This window comes from Pelophylax lessonae, assembly GCF_965119305.1.
Source record: "Pelophylax lessonae genome assembly, chromosome: 2".
Lineage (NCBI taxonomy): Eukaryota > Metazoa > Chordata > Amphibia > Anura > Ranidae > Pelophylax > Pelophylax lessonae.
This window is the reverse complement of record NC_138769.1, coordinates 431,277,285-431,294,849: the sequence shown is the minus strand read 5'-3', so window position 1 is coordinate 431,294,849 and position 17,565 is coordinate 431,277,285. Positions and strand designations below refer to the sequence as shown.

Sequence of the window (17,565 nt, the reverse complement as noted above, 5' to 3'; positions counted from 1 at the left end):
GTATGCATTTAACATCGCACTGCTCAGCACCCAGGGGCACTGTTGCAGTGTGAACAAGGTAATAGAACAGAAGTGTAATCTTCTAGTGCAGAAAAAAACATACTGTACTTTTGGAGGTCCAGGTGATCCAGGTGAACAAAAGAAAAAAGAGGAATACTTTGTTCAAGAGACATAACACAGTCCCTCCTTTATATCACAGACCCCTCTTTACATTACAAACCCCACATTACATCACAGTCGCCCTTACCATATTACAGACTCCTGTCCCTTTCATCACATCGCAGCATTCCTGCCCCCACCCCACTCTCTTTATTGTCCTACTCTACTTACACAAGATAGGAGGCACAGCAGGTTCAGACAAAGGGTGTGGCTTTTTATGTTACAGGCAGGTGAATGATTACTTGGACCACCCCACAGACAAGCAACCTATCACCCGCTTCCTAACTTGAAAAGTCACGCCCTTTATCCAGATCTGCCGCACCTTCTATCATGTGCTATTCCTTGACAATAACAGCGGCAGCGACGGGTAGGCAAGATGGCGGCCAAAAGAGGACATTCAGGCATCTATTTGGCGAGACTGCAGTCTGGTTAGCACTGTTAGTCGGGTCAGATCAAGACCGAAGTCCACCACTTAGTGATGTCTCCTCTAGTATGATGAATTAAAGCATTTGTCATACATTTACTCTGCATGGAACTCTGTTACATACATGCCCAAAAACTACTTAATGCCAGGAGAGTAAAATGTGTTACCCCAGCATGTCATATTCTTGATATGTGTTTGTTGCTCTATGTACTTGTGTCTATGGTCTATGTACTTATCCTGTTTTCCTTGTATTTTTTCCTTTCTGTGAAATATCTGGTGATCCTGCCAGTCCCCCTGCTTTCCTGTTTCAAACTGACCACACTAGGCATTAGAGCACATCCTCATCAGTGCGGTAAGATTGGATAGCACAGCCTGCCTGTCCTCTAATGGTCAGACTGACAAACACCATTACACAGTCACTGGGGAGATCAGTGTGCTGCTGTTTTTTCTGTTTTCCCACCTCACCTTTCTATGGCTCTTATGCAGCTGAAAGAACAGAGGTCCCGTTATCACTTATGTAAACAAAAAAAAAAAATAGGCAAATATATATATATACACTGCCTGGCCAAAAACAAATTTGCCACCAAAAAAAAGGTCACACAAGGTCATTGGCTTTGATTATGGCACGCATTGGCTGTGGCATTGTTTCGATAAGCTTCTGCAATGTCACAAGGTTTATTTCCATCCAGTGTTGCATTAATTTTTCACCCAGATCTTGTATTGATGATGGGAGAGTCAGACCACAGCGCAAAGCCTTCTCCAGCACATCTCAAGATTGTCAATAGGGTTAATTTCTGGACTCTGTGGTGGCCAATCCATGTGTGAAAATTATGTCTCATGCTCCCTGAACCACTCTTTCACAATTTGAGCCCGATGAATCCTGGCATTGTCATCTTGGAATATGCCCGTGCCATCAGGGAAGAAAAAATCCATTGATGGAATAACCTGGTCATTCAGTATATTCAGGTAGTCAGCTGACCTCATTCTTGCAGTAACTAACCAATAGGATAGTAACTGCATGCTTAGTTTAGTTAGTTGCTTAGTTAGTTCCAGATGGCAGATTTTTTTTCTTTTTTTGGCCAGGCAGTGTGTATATATATATATATATATATACATACACAAATGTTTTGGCTTTCATTTCATTTTCCTCCATTCAGCCCATTACGCAAGCAGGAAATTGCATTTCTGGAGGCATTCCCTACACCAACTTGGTACAAAACGCCTCCAAGTTTCCATATTGCATTGAATTTACAGAAAGTTACTCTACTGCAGATTGAAAAGGAAAGGTAATTTGTAACAACATTAAATTACATTATGGCTTGTGTCCCAATTACTGTATATATGCTATATTATTATTTCTTTTAATTTTCTATATTTTTTCCAACAAAAGTGGAATTACCCTTTAGAAATTATTATTCAGTGTATGGAGCAAAATTAGCTTTAACTAATTTATGGGAAAAAATAAGGGACTCATTTATAAAGATTAGTGCAATAGAAAGAGTGTTCTTACCCGCAGAAACTACATGTTTACCACTTACTAATTTCCTTTTTTTGGTAGGTAAAAACATTAGTAAATAAAGTTTTTCAGGTGCTAAGCAATTCTTGTTTACACCTTAATTGTGCATGCAGATGCTGTACATGATTCAAAATAACCTTTGCATGTTGTGTACAAGCATTTGGAGACAAGCACAACAAAATGTTTTGATACGTATTATGCATGGGCTTGCATCCTATCATCAATCAAACATGCTAGGTGAAAAGACTGAGATCAATTAGAATGAAATGGTCAAATCAGCAACACTGTTCCTGTAATACAAAACCTAGTGCCAGACTGCAACTAATTTGAAATGTTTTGTTACTCTCCCCCTGGAAACAAACCAAATGGAAATACTGTACATCAAAAAGCATTTAACTATAATAAAGGGCTGTGCAGTGCAGCAATTCTGCATGCACCACAAACTGTTCGAATCATTCAGCCTCTATTTCTTCTGCCAAATTAGCACTGACATTCTATAATGACAGCTAAGTACAGAAAAAGTTTTCTTCCAAAACTACAAGGTGCTGATAAGGCACTGAAACATAAAGAAAGAAAGAAACAAGCAAGGTATTAACTTGTCAAAACCTCAAACTGTTATTTTAAATTATTTTATGCCTTGATTCAAAATTCATTACCGACAATCATGTAGAAGAAAATGTATAGTCAGCTGATGAGACCAAAAGTACACAAAGCTAAAAAGGAAAATTAATTCACATAATTAATAAGGTAGTCATCATAATATTCAAGGACCCATAATACAAAAAAAAAAAAAAAAATATATATATATATATATATATATATATATATATATATGACCTATGGACGGATGCATTATTTTAGTAAGTGTATTTTTATTTTTGTTCTCTTTTGTTGTTCATTTGCATATTTTCGCCATATTTCACAAATTAGCCATCATGGTTGTAACCAGACACCATTTTTATTGACCTCACATTGCTGCACAATAAAATTTCATAATTTTGGTACCCCCCTGTGTATAATTTTTTCATCTCCTAATTGGCTTTCTTTAACTGTGGTCTTTGCAGGATATTTTATATATATATATATATATATAGATAGATAGATAGATAGATAGATAGATAGATAGATAGATAGATAGATAGATAGATAGATAGATAGATAGATAGATAGATAGATATTTTTCAAAGCAAACTTCATTTTATGAGTATTTGTGTTCTTCATTTCCCTTATGAATATATTACTTTAACATTATGGGTGGCTTTAAAGTGGTTCTAAAGTCACAAGATTTTTTACCTTAATGCATTACTTGCATTAAATTGTTTGTAATATCATTTGTATGTTCTTTTAAAATAACAAAGATGTTATACGTACCTGCTCTGTGCAATGGTATTGCACAGATCAGCCCCAGTCCTCCTCTTCTGCGTTCATCTTCTTCTTGGGTGTGCCACCATAGGAAGTCACTTCCTATGGTGGCACACCTGCAAGCCTGACCTTGAGCTGTGCTGCCTCCATGCATAGACACAGACTGCAAGGCTAGGCCTTGCCACACCCCCGCTCCCTCATCATAGGATTTGACTGAAAGCAGCAGGAGCCATCTCAGCAAAGTCAATGAGAATAGGTGGAAGAGGAGAGAGGCGCTACAAATTTGGCACAGCACTGGATTGAGATCGGACTCAGGTAAGTATAAGGGGAGAATGGGGGCGATACACATATTAAAACATTTTTTTACCTAAATGCAGGGAATGTCTTAAGGGAAAAAATGTTTAGGCGTCACATTTATTTTAGGGTAAAAAAAAAACAGTAGATGTTTGCTTCCCCCACTTCCCTAAATACTTCCGTGAGTCCGTTCTCAATCCAACGCTGTTTGTCTGCAGCAGCTCTGCTCTTTCTCCCTGGTCTCACAGGCAGACTGATGGCACCGGGAGCCATTGGCTCCTGCTGCTGTCAATCAAATCCAGTGTAGATGAAGCAAGGGGTGAGGTCGAGCCAGGCTGTGTGTGTCAATGGATGTGCAAGCCTGCACATCTGCCCCCATAGCAAGCAGCTTGCTATGGGGGCAAACACAGAAGAGGAAGAGCAGAGAGCACCAGCAGAGGACCTTGGAAGAGATGGTTCAGGGCTGCTCTGTGCAATACCAGTGCACAGAGCTGGTAGGTATAAAGCTCTTTTTCAATGTACAAAAAAAAAGGAGGCTTTAGAGTCACTTTAACCACGTAATTAGCTACTCAATCACTTCTGCGAGTGGCAAAAGGGAGTCGCTCCCCCCCTCCCATCGCTGCCTTTCCCGGGCTCTCCGGTCCCATTGCGGGGGCCGGGAGCGATGCGGCGAGTGGCAAAGGATGCCTGGGAGAGAGAGAGGAACTGACATCGTTCCCCTCTCTCTGTAACCCTGGAAACCAGGAGGGACGAGTATTTGTCACTTCCGGTTCCGCCCCTTTGTTTACCTGGCCACCAGCGGCCAGAGAAGCAGCCGATCGGACCGTTCTCATTCCGATCGACTGCATGGGGGGCCAGAGGAGAGATTTGGTGTCTAATAGACCCCAATCTCTCAATAAAGAGGACCTGTCCTGGCCCATGCTTTAACAAGGGATGTTGTTCATCCCTTGTGATAGCAATAACGTTTGTATAAAAAAAAAAGAAAATGTAAAAAAAGTGTAGAAAAAGGACAATTTTTGTATAAAAGAAATAAAAAATAAAAATTTAAAGCGCCACCGTCCTACCGTGCTTACGCACAAAATGCGAACGCATATGTTACACCCGCACTCAGGGCTTTTTTTTCTCAGAGAATAGGTGCTGGAACTCACCTTCCCCGCCCACAACCCCACCCAAACTCTGCCCACAACCCCACCCAACTCCGCCCACAATTCCACCCCAACTCTGCCCACAACCCCATGCCCAGCCACTCCTTCCTCAGAGGTGAAAATTACATGGTCGCCAAATAGTACAGGAGATGGTCAGAGACTGCAGACATACTACAGGAGATAGTAAAGAAGAGGTATAGGGGCGTGATAAATGTAGTGCCTCAAATTATATATAGATTTCACAACCATATATATAAAACCATTTATATCATATAAAATGAACACAATATATATTTATGTGCAGTGACAAAAAATGATTATTAATGTTCGGTGCTGAAATAAGCATAGAAGTATCATATACCAGTGAGTGGTCTAATTGGTGAGGTAACATGCTGGAGTAAAATGGGTGAAACAATATAAACAATAAAATTAGCATCTAAAATATCAAAAGCGAGTGAGGTGCCAGGTCCAATGGGCCTGGTTTCTATATTTACAGTGCAGGAATGATGGACTGAATTCCAGTACAGGTGAACTAAAAAACACTGGTGATGCGTTTAGTGATATTCCCTGCATATAAGTGACATATGCTGTGAGTATATTTCACGTTGAATAAAATGAAATTATCAGGTGCAAGATGTTAATCGAACAATATATGACAGTCCATATAGTGATATTCCAAATAGAGATGTATATATTATCCAGGTGTTCCACCGCGTGATCCCTGTGAGCTAGATGGTAAAGATTAAAGGCTCACCAGGGGTAGGCGGGTCACACAGACCCTGCGGGCTTAGTAATATTTATCCATATGGATATGTGTGGATGTGACCACTCCTTCTCCTCTTTCCTTTGTAAGGTATCCTGGATCACACTTGAGAATTCCTAACACCTTGGATCATCAGGGGATATTTTACTCCAACACCTTTTACTCCTCCAATGAAGGGGGTTTCTGGGTATAGGTCTCAGAAATGGAGGTATAGGAGACAGGAAGCCGCATATAGTGTAACATTGTTTATTTTCAAATATTAAAAACAACAAAGTATAAAATGGGTGCTTACATTTGTAGGTGCTCTCCTGGCACAGATAAGAAAGCTCAATTTTGCACTGTTCAAGCTGAGATGTCTGCTGGCAGACAGGCTCTCTCTACAGTGACTGGTAGCGTGGCAGCGGTCGGCGTGCATTCCACCGCCAGCAGGATGTGACGTAATTGGTTTCCGAGTCAAAGGCTTAGACCACAATGCATTTCGCATCAACTATGCATCATCAGGAAGTCTACAGGAGATGGTCAGTGACTGCAGACATACTACATGAGAGGGTCAGAGACTGCAGACATACTACAGGAGATGGTCAGAGACTGCAGACATACTACAGGAGAGGGTCAGAGATTGCAGACCTTCTACAGGAGAGGATGAAAGACTGCAGAAATTCTACAGGAGATGGTCAGAGACTGCATACATATTACAGGAGATGATGTGAAACATATTACATGGGGACACAGACAAGAACACATTTATAGTACAGCAAGAAAGGGGTTAAACCTCTGACAATATTTTTATGGCTGTTCCTGTCCCAGGGTTAGGAATTGGGAAGGGGGGAGGGGAGGAGAAGTATTCTCTGTTTGGGGGAGAAATCTCCTTCCAGAGGTGTCACAGAAATAGGAAATCTCCCCCCATTGGCTTCACATGGTCAGGAAGTGAGGGGAAGTCTCCCTCTAGTGGGATCAAAGGACAGGAATCACAGGATAGGAAGTGAATGGAAGTAAAGACCTGACAGGCTGCTCTCCACACTCTATCTAAAACACAATACAATGATATTTCATGAATATTTCAAAAAAAAAAAAAAAAATACTTGATGTCGGGTTGAAAATCTGGTTCAGTTCTGCATAGAAATTAGTCCGCTTCCAGGTTTTTTTGTCAAAGTTTAATTGAACAAGCTGAAGTTAGAAGCTGATTGGCTACAATGCACAGCTGCACCAGATGTTATAATAAATCAAACCCATTGAGTCATCGACTAGAAAAAAGCATGTGCAAATAAGGGGTTCAAACACCTGATTGGCCGACTCTCGGTCCAAGATACTACAACCTACAGACCCCATACTTCTGTCTGACAATTTCCTTTAACAACAAGGTGCAAACAGATAAATTCATTCAGTAAAACAAAAAACGTTCACCAGCGCTTGTGAGATCAATAGTAATAATAATGGATACGATTATACAGTCTGTACATCATATGCATCACAAAAAGTAGAGGCTCAGAGTCACTTCTGATGGTGGAGTATGTTATAAATACCAGTGTTTGAGTGGAAGTAAAGTATAGATGGACGGGGTGGCTGCCGCCTCTAGACAGAGCTAGATGGAACTCTGTAGCAAAACAAGCAAGAAATGGGAAAAGAGAGCAGCGCCACCTCAGTGTAGATTTCAAAATAGGGTTTATTGCATAAGAACAATTTAAAACTCACAAGATGGAGGTGTAAAGCCAGCATAATATACTGTATAAGTCATCTGTATCGCCTGGGGATAGACTTAGAGATGGAGGGGAACAGCCACTGGTCCGGGCTGTGTTGGTGGTGTCCGACACTTCCTGGTTCCTGAGCTGTCTTCCAAGTCTATCCCCAGGCGATGCAGATGACTTATATTCTATGCTGGTTTTACATCACCATCTTGTGAGTTTTAAATTGTTCTTATGCAATAAACCTTGTTTTTAAATCTACACTGAGGTGGCGCTGCTCTCTTTTCCCATCCCTTGCTTAAATTATTCAGTAGTCTACTACAGGTAGTTAGCTATGTTTCAACTTAACAGCCCTCTCAAATCTCTGAAAAAATAAAAATATCATATTAACGTTTAAAGTGCTAAAGAACTCTGCAGTGTTAAAATATAGATTTTATTTTTAGAATAAAGCTCTTCTTTAGTGTAAACAACCAATGTGCACTGATTTTCAGCTTTTCCTAGAAAAACACTTGGTCCTGTGTATGAAACGTTCTCCTAGGTTCAGTCAGAATGGTATATTTTTGCAGTTGTATATGAAAAGGGGAAATGACAAACATTGAATTTGCTCAGTGTTTGCACTTTTGCTTTATTAGGTGTTGATTTAAGTGATTATTCTGTAATCCTCAGATTATACTCCTTACTTGGGAGCAATAAAAAGAAAGCCTGGAATTGTGCAGCTGGGGAAGAGGTCAAAGGCTCTGCTCTATGAAGCACAAAGGAGTACAGTAACAAGGTCAAGGGCGAGCTAATCCCCTGCTTGGCTGTGTGCAGTCAATGTCAGATTCCATTTTTCAATACCTGTTAATATCACACTACAGTATGCATCATGTACTAACAGGGGCTGCCTAGTAATGCCATAGTGTCCTGGAATGAGGCAAAGCTGAATGTCAAAGCAAACCAGCCAGGCACCAACAACAAGATGTTATTACACAAAGGCTACATAAATCCATACATTCAAAAATAATGACAGATTTCAAACAATGATTCTTTAATTGTTACTTACAACAGATGCTGAGAAAAAAATATGACTAATGATAGCATTAATTTCTAGAAAGACTGCCACTGGGCATGATAAAAAAAAGTGGCATGTCAAACTGCAGCATATGTTTGCTACATCTACATTATGTAAACTAGTAGATTTGACTTGGTGAAAAATAATGATCTATATTGTTTATATTTAATATGCAACATTTGTATACATTGTGAGCTGTCTGAGCTGTCAGTTTCAATGAAGACAATGAAAAAGGTTACTTACTTTGGAGCAATCGTTATTGTGTTTCCTTTAGGCAATGAGAAATCAGCTGACTCTCGACCTACAACTGTAGCATTGTACACTAGTGGTTTGCTGCTTGGATTTTTCAAACGAACCTGTTCCAGCAATATAAAATCACAAAGGTCAGACTATTGATCAGCAGCTGTGTATAGGTACTATAATAATGACAAACTGTCATTGAATACCAGTGATAGGGAACATTACAGTCAATCACTGCAGTGTGAAACTGAGCCAACATATTTATTAAAGTACAAAACCTTTTTAAAGAACCAAAGTCTTAGAACTCTATTATTAATTGTATTAAAAGCAAAAGACACTTTCCTGCCCTCTACATAAAACTAGCACAATGTATGAGTGTTGCATTCAGTTCATTGATTTGCAAAGGAAACAATGAACTCCAAAGCACCACAATGCACACAAAACAAGTGAACACAAGACCCCAGTATGAATACCTCAAGCTATTAAATGAATTATTCAATATTTCTTTTTATTGAGCTACATAAATAAGAGACAATGTTACTGACCAACTGTAATGTTTGCAAAATCATTTGTCACTTTCCTTTGCATACAGTATCTACTATGTCAGCAGAACAGGAGACATGGGAGTACGCTTTACTGTGCAGGAAGACATTGAGGTTTATGCAGAACATCATGAATTAATACTCTGCTCTGCATTCAACACCACATCTTCCTTGTTTCAGCCTGAAAAAAAGAAAATCACAACCACTACTCTGTGCTGTACAGAAGGCTACTATTCCCGCTACCAAGCTTCTTTCCTTAGCCTCTGCGATTAGTCCATCTTCCAACGGAAAATAAATGAACAAGGAAGTTGCCACCTCCATGTTATGTGAACAAGCTTAAAGTGGTTCTAAAGCCTTAACATTTCTCACCCTAATGCATTCTTTGGTGTTGCAAAATCCCCCCCACCCCACCTCCCTTATACTTACCTGAGCCTGATCTGATCCAGCTCTGTCTCCTTCATTCCTGGACATATTGATAGCAGTGGAAGCGATTGGCTCCCACTACTGTCAATCAAATGCAGGGGGCCAGGTCGAGCCGTCTGCTCTGTGTCAATAAGACACAGACAGGGCAGCTCTGGAGCAATTAACATTAATTAGCGAATTAACATGGGGACACTTGCTTAAAAGGAGGATCCTAGAGTGACAGCGGGGGGGGGGGGACCCCAGAAGAGGAGGATTGCCCACTCTGACTTTTGGCCTATCCCAGTTTCTGATTCTGCCTGCTGGGTCTGTACCATGCTTTGGCTCTAGCTGCAAAATGCACAGGTGTACCTACAGGCTGCAACCTGGTACACCTTCATTTGAAGTTCATCATCCCCGGCAGGGTGTTCTGGTGAGTATCTGTTGAAGTGTATTTAAACTCTGTTTCTCCACTCTTTTAAGGGCTGACAACTTCTCCAAAATGTAGCATGGGAGGGTCCACTATCAATTTATACCTGTGACAAGAATGAGTCATTGCTCTTATGATTCTATGCAGTTCTATAAACAACAGGCTTTTCTCAGCACAGACAAAAAGTAATTGAACTATTGATGTTAAAAAGGGATTGGAGCTGAGAATGGCTACATGGAGGCTAGATAGAAGACTTACATAACATTAAATACGATATTTTATATTTTCCCAAATAATAAAAACTACTTATTATGAAAAAAAAAAAAATGATTTAGCCATTTTATTCTTTTGTGTATGCAGAAGAAACTTAATTTGGCTGCTCGATTATATGCATAATACAATTTTTTTTTTCTTTTATCTGATATCTACAGAATACAGAAAGAGTAAAGTAAAAACATTATTAAGTTAACATAATGTATATCTGTTAGTAGTTACCTGGCGTGAAATAGTTTGGTGAAGCGGCCCATCAAATATGATTGTCTTTTTAGGCACATAAAGCGGCAGTTTTTCATGCAGGTACACACACAGCATTAGCATCATTACTGGATTTGGGTCACATATGTCAGTAGCCTAAAAAGAAATTCAGAGACAGCACAACACAAATAGAAAACAGTTTACTTCAGTGGTACGCAGCTAGAAGCTCAGGTGTCATATGTAGCTTTTAACTGCCTCTATTTTTGCTCATGGCAGCCCAACATACACATAGTCCCCAGCTGTCTGAGCACTTACTGTTTAACAGACTTCCCCATCAGAAAGGGCACAATTTAATTTATACATTTTAATTAAAATATTTAAGATAATTTCTAAAGCTTTTTTTAAGATTTTACAGGTGTAACATTAAGTGTGGCCCATACCAGCTAAAATTAATATTTAAACAAATATGTGCATCGTTTAAGAAGTAAAAATACTGTAATTATATGAGTGTTATCTCTAGAGAAAGCTAAGTGTAAGAAAAAAAAATGCACAAATGATAGGAAAAAAATGATTAACCGACTGTTGGGTTGAATCACTAAAGTAGCAATTAACAGTATAGATCTGCACTCCTCTTCCCTCCACCTAACCTCTCAGCTGCTGTATCTAGCTGAAGTGTAATAATAATCAGGAATATACAGTGCCCCTACAACCCTTGCATATCTCTCCATCATTATATGTGTGTGTGTGTGTGTGTGTGTGTGTGTATATATATATATATATACAGTATACACTGCCTGGCTAATAAAAAAGTTGTCACCAAAATAAAAAAATAAAAAAAAGGTCACACACTCTAATATTTCATTGGCTTTGATTACGGCATGCATTTGCTGTGGCATTGTTTCAATAAGCTTCTGCAATGTCACAAGATTTATTTCCATCCAATGTTGCATTCATTTTTTACCAAGATCTTGTATTGATGATGGGAGAGTCAGACCACAGCACAAAGTCTTCTCCAGCACATCCCAAAGATTGTCAATAGGGTTAAGTTCTGGACTCTGTGATGGCCAATCCATGTGTGAAAGTGATGTCTCATGCTCCCTGAACCACTCTTTCACAATTCGAGCCAGATGAATCCTGGCATTGTCATCTTGGAATATGTCCGTGCCATCGGGGAAGAAAAAAATCCATTGATGGAATAACCTGGTCATTCAGTATATTCAGGTAGTCAGCTGACCCCATTCTTTAGGCACATGCAGTAACTAACCAATAGGATAGTTACTTCATGCTTAGCTTAGTTAGTTGCTTAGTTAATTCCAGGTGGTGACTTTTTTTTTTGGCCAGGCAGTGTGTGTGTATATATATACTGTATATATATATATATATATATATATATATATATATATATATATATACTCGATTTCAGTGTCAAACTGTTGTTTTATGAATACACCTAGTTCAACAACGGAGTCCACTGCAGATTCAGTGTCACTTGTTTTAATGCCTGCATAAAGTTAGCTGTCTCCTATTCACTGATTGGCTAAAATATAAATGCTGTTGATGTGGGGTGTGCAAGGGATTACTGCAGATGAAATTAGCAGCAGCTGTACTATGGATCACACTTTTGCATTATGGTGCATTCCAGTAACATGCATTAGCATGCTGTGAGTCTATTCATTTCAAATTGCACCCCAACACACTAAGGCAACATATCCCTGACATACGTGGTAACACACTACTATGCATTGTGATGTGCCACCTTCCAAAAAAATGGTGCAAGTCTTTCTTTTTTTGGCAATTTTGGTGCATTGTCAGCCCTTTCATTTGTATGTACTGTACTTAACACAACACGCCCTAATTAACACGCATTCAATACACAACGCACCAGGGCTACAAGGTATCCTGATTTGTTTTTTACACCTAAAATTATAGAAACTTGAAATTAGATAAATTCTTCTGTGTTTAAATAAATATAATATACAAAGATTAGGCTAAATACATGTATATAATGTAAATAGTGTTCCACCTGCATGTCAATGTTTAAATTGATTGTTCGGAGAGCATTCATCAGGATCAGACAGTTGTGCAGGCATTGTTCTGGAGACTCTGGACCGGTATACATGTCAATAAAATGGGAGGAGACCTGCAAAGAATTATAAGTAAATATAGGATTTCCTTTTCATTTCAATGTGAGGGGATTGCAGTACTCACAAAAAAACAAACTGGTACTTACAAGATATGGACAATACGCTGCCACCTGTGCTGCAAGGACAAGACCATCTAAAAGGTCTTTATCAAAGTTCATGATCCATCTTGTGGGTGGTATGTCCCCTGTTAAAATAAAACCTAATTAGAAAGCAGAACGCCCTTGAACATCTCCACTGCCTATTGTGGCACTGCACTAAAACAGGCACCAAGGCACTAAGAAGCCAAGAAATAAAATCTCAATGCGACTTTGACATGAAAGGTGAGGACATACGAAACATTACTATTTCCCCATTATATTAAATACAAAGTTCTGACAGAGCAGCCATGTGGCTTTTTTTAGGGTACAATATCCAATCTTCAGATGTCAGGAACAAAGGAAAGTATTATTTGTTCATTCTGTTTCATCTATCTCCAAAAAACTATAGAAACAAATGCACAAATCCTTTATTTTTCGATTTTTCTTGCATTTTATTACCTTGTACAAATTACTTAAAAAGCTTATCTCTCAGACTTTCTGATAAGCTGGACACAGATGTTCCCAATGTGTTTCCAAAATGTTATTCAGGTGGCAATAAAAAGTACCTGAATCTTTTATCATATTATTTTATAATAATCTTTTATTATATATTCTATTATATATAAACAGATTTGAAAGCTAGAGGCAAATTTGATAATCCTTTATTCATCAATCTAACTTAACCGCTTTACCACTGGAGGATTTTGCTGTCCTACGTCTGGGCCACTTTTTGCGATTCGGCACTGTGCGACTTTAACTGACAATTGTGCGGTCATGCAATGCCGTACCCAAACGAAATTTACGTCCTTTTTTTCCCACAAATAGAGCTTTCTTTTGGTGGTATTTGATCACCTGTGCAATTTTTACTTTTTGCGCTATAAACAAAAAATAGCGACAATTTTGAAAAAATAACAATATTTTTCACATTTTTTTTATATGAAATTCCCCCAAAAGAAAATGTAAAAATCAAATTTTTTTATCATTTTAGGCCAATTTGTTTTCTGCTACATATTTTTGGTAAAAAAAATCGCAATAAGCGTATTTTGATTGGTTTGCGCAAAAGTTATTGCGTTTACTAACTAAGGGAAAGATTTCTGTCATTTTTGGGGTTTTTTTTTTTAACGAGTAATGGCGGCGATCTGCAATTTTTTTTGCGGGACTGCGACATTGCGGTGGACAGATCGGACCCTTGATTGACATTTTTGACACTTTTGGGGGTACCAGTGACATTACTACAGTAATCAGTGCTATACATATGCACTGTTACTGTAAAAATGACACTGGCAGGGAAGGGGTTAATTTTATTGGAGAGGGAGGGGTTAATGTATGCCTGGTGCTTACTGACGTGTGTGGGGGGAGGTGACTGAGTGACACAAGGACAGATCGCAGGTTCAGCTATGCTGAACCCTGCAATTTGACCCTGCCTGTCACTTAGGAGATCCGCCCGCTTTGTTTACACAAGCGGGCGGATCTCCAGACTCGATTCCCCAACCATCGGGGAAGAGCAGCGGCGAGCGCCGCTGCTCCTCCCCTGGCCCGACTCCCGCTGTGACTGAATACAGTGGGAGCGAACCCCCGGTGGTGCGCGCACCGCCATGAAGGGGGACTGTCTGCCGGCGTAGGTCTACGTCGTCAGACCTACAAGAGCCACTTTGCCGCAGTAGAGCTCTAGTGAGCAGACGGCAAGTGGTTAAAGGTGATATTAACCACTTGCCGACCAGCCGCTGTAGTTTTAAACTCAAACTTGAAACGAGGCACCTGTACGTCGCTTCATGTAATAGACAGTAGGGGTGCACGTGTGCAGATTTGCCAGAAGGGGGAGTCAATCAGTGGGTCTGGCGGATGCGATGTCCGCCGGCCACCAGCGATTGCTCCCCATAGAGATAGAACGGCGGTCTGCCTATGTAAACAAGGCAGACTATCATTCTGTCACAGATGAACACAGGTATCCTGTGTTCCTACTATTTAGGAACACAGGTCTCTGTGTTCATCTATTGAGTACATCCCCGCACAGTTAGAAAGCACTCCCTAGGAGCACACTTAACCTTTTGATCGTCCCTGGCATTACCCCTTTCCTGCCAGTGTCATTAGTACAGTAACAGTGCATATTTTTAGCACTGATTACTGTAGTAATGTCACTGGTCCCTTCAAAGGTGTCTAAAGTGTCAGTTAGGTGTCCGATCTGTCTGCCACAATGTCGCTAGAGTCTCGCTAAAAATTGCTAATCACCGCCATTACTAGTTAAACAAAATAAAAAATAAAAATGACATAAATCTATCCCCTAGTTCGTAGATGCGATAGCTTTTGCACAAACCAATCAATATACCCTTTTTGGGATTTTTTTTTACCAAAAATATGTGTCAGAATACATATTGGCCTAAAATGATGAAAAAAATTGGATTTTTAATTTTTTTTTTTTATTGGATATGTTTTATAGCAGAAAGTAACCGCAGAGGTAATCAAATACCGCCAAAAGAAAGCTCTATTTGTGGGGGGAAAAAAATACATCAATTTTATTTGGGTACAGCGTTGCATGACTGTGCAATTTTGAGTTAAAATAACGCAGTCATTTGGCCTGGTTATTAAGGGGAAAAAAACCTTCCGGTCCTTAAGTGCTTAAAGTATTGTTTTCATTTTGTTTAAATAACAAACATGTTACACTTACTTGCTCTGTGCAGTGGTTTTGCACAGAGCAGCCCAGATCCTCCTCTTCTTGGGTCCCTCACCAGTGCTCCTGGCCCCTCCCTCACGCGGAATGTCCCCACAGAAAACAGCTTGCTATGGGGCACCCGAGCTGAGCTGCTGCTCTGTGTGTCCATTCAAACATGGAGCCCCGGTTCAGGCCAACCCCCTCTCTCTCCTCATTGGCTCACTGACTTTGACATATATATACAGTATCTCACAAAAGTGAGTACACCCCTCACATTTTTGTAAATATTTTATTATAACTTTTGTTATTGTAAATTTGTTGTCTCCTCAAAATAACTCAACACACAGCCATTAATGTCTAAACCACTGGCAACAAAAGTGACTACACCCCTAATTTAAAATGTCCAAATTGGGCCCAAAGTGTCAATATTTTGCGTGGCCACCATTATTTTCCAGCACTGCCTTAACCCTCTTGGGCATTGAGTTCACCAGAGCTTCACAGGTTGCCACTGGAGTCCTCTTCCACTCCTCCATGACGACATCACAGAGCTGGTTGATGTTAGAGACCTTACGCTCATCTAACTTCCATTTGAGGATGCCCCACAGATGCTCAATAGGGTTTAGATCTGGAGACATGCTTGGCTAGTCAATCACCTTTACCCTCAGCTTCTTTAGCAAGGCAGTTCTCATCTTGGAGGCGTGTTTGGGGTCAGTAATATGTTGGAATACTGCCCTGGGGCCCAGTCTCTGAAGGGAGGGGAACATGCTCACAGGATATGTTGGCATTCATGGTTCCCCTCAATGAACTGTAGCTCCCCAGTGCTGGCAGCACTCATGCTGCCCCAGACCATGACACTCCCACCACCATGCATGACTGTAGGCAAGACACACTTGTCTTTGTACTCCTCACCTGGTTGCCGCCACACGCGCTTGACACCATTTGTCTTCAGCAAACTATTTGCAGGCTTTATTGTGCATCATCTTTAGAAGAGGCTTCCTTCTGGGATGACAGCCATGCAGACCAATTTAATGCAGTGTGCGGCTTATAGTCTGAGCGCTGACAGGCTGACCTCCCACCCCTTTATCCTCTGCAGCAATGTTGGCAGCACTCATACGTCTATTTCCCAATAACAACCTCTGGATACGATGCTGAGCACGTGCACTCATTGCAGCTCAGCATCATATCCGCTCATATCCGCACTCAGTGCAGCTCAGTTTCAGGGTCTTGGCAATCTTCTTATAGCCTAGGTTATCTTTATGTAGAGCAATAATTATTTTTTTCAAATCCTCAGAGAGTTCTTTGCCATGAGGTGCCATGTTGAACTTCCAGTCACCAGTATGAGACAGTGAGAGTGATAACATTGAATTTAACACACCTGCTCCCCATTCACACCTGAGACCTTGTAACACTAACGAGTCACATGACACCGGGAGGGAAAATGGCTAATTGAGCCCAATTTGGACATTGTAACTTAGGGGTGTACTCACTTTTGTTGCCAGCGATTTAGACATTAATGGCTGTGTGTGGAGTTATTTTGATGGGACAGCAAATAGACACTGTTATACAAGCTGTACACTCAGTACTTTACATTGTAGCAAAGTGTCATTTCTTCAGTGTTGTCACATGGAAAGATATAATAAAATATTTACAAAAATGTGTGGGGTGTAATAACTTTGTGAGATACTGTATATATATATATATATACTGTATATATACACATACCTATAAACACACACATACATACTTACATACATTTTTCTTTTTTGGTTTTAGGTGCATGCATGCTAAGTAATGTGTAAGTGTAATGATTTGAAGTATTAATTACTTCTCACAGTGATTACAGCAACCCCCACCCCACTTACAATGCCTTCATCTGCTTTTATCTCACAAAGGATGGTGCCATTTTTGTTCAGGAAACGTCCAGGTCAGCATTTACTTCTTGAACTAAGATGCTGCCTCAGAGATGCCTGTGCAGTTCTTGACACAGATCACCTCCTTCAACAGCCTCTCACTTTGTGATTTACTACAAAGTTACAATGTTATAGTCTGATCACTGAGTAACAGAAGACTGAAAAAATACTTTCTTCTGCCACCACAATATTGATGATATTATTTCAGCCCAGGCAAAGTCACTTAGCTTGAGCGCAAAGACGGTTTGTTTGTGAAATGTCACAGAAATGTATTCATGCAGGCAAGTTATTGAAAGGTCCACT

At 40.1% G+C, this 17,565-nt stretch overlaps 1 protein-coding gene across 1 annotated transcript in view; it reads right to left on the bottom strand.

Annotated features, from left to right (window-relative positions):
* The window catches only part of CFAP47 (cilia and flagella associated protein 47), a 702,231-nt gene that overhangs the window by 431,845 nt on the left and 252,821 nt on the right, over positions 1 to 17,565 (bottom strand). Inside the window, exons 34-37 of the mRNA XM_082245539.1 lie at positions 12,712 to 12,809; positions 12,505 to 12,621; positions 10,503 to 10,637; positions 8,640 to 8,752 (exon numbers count right to left, since the gene is read on the bottom strand). Coding sequence (XP_082101665.1) covers positions 8,640 to 8,752; positions 10,503 to 10,637; positions 12,505 to 12,621; positions 12,712 to 12,809 — 463 coding nt within the window. The remainder of the gene's footprint in view (positions 1 to 8,639; positions 8,753 to 10,502; positions 10,638 to 12,504; positions 12,622 to 12,711; positions 12,810 to 17,565) is intronic.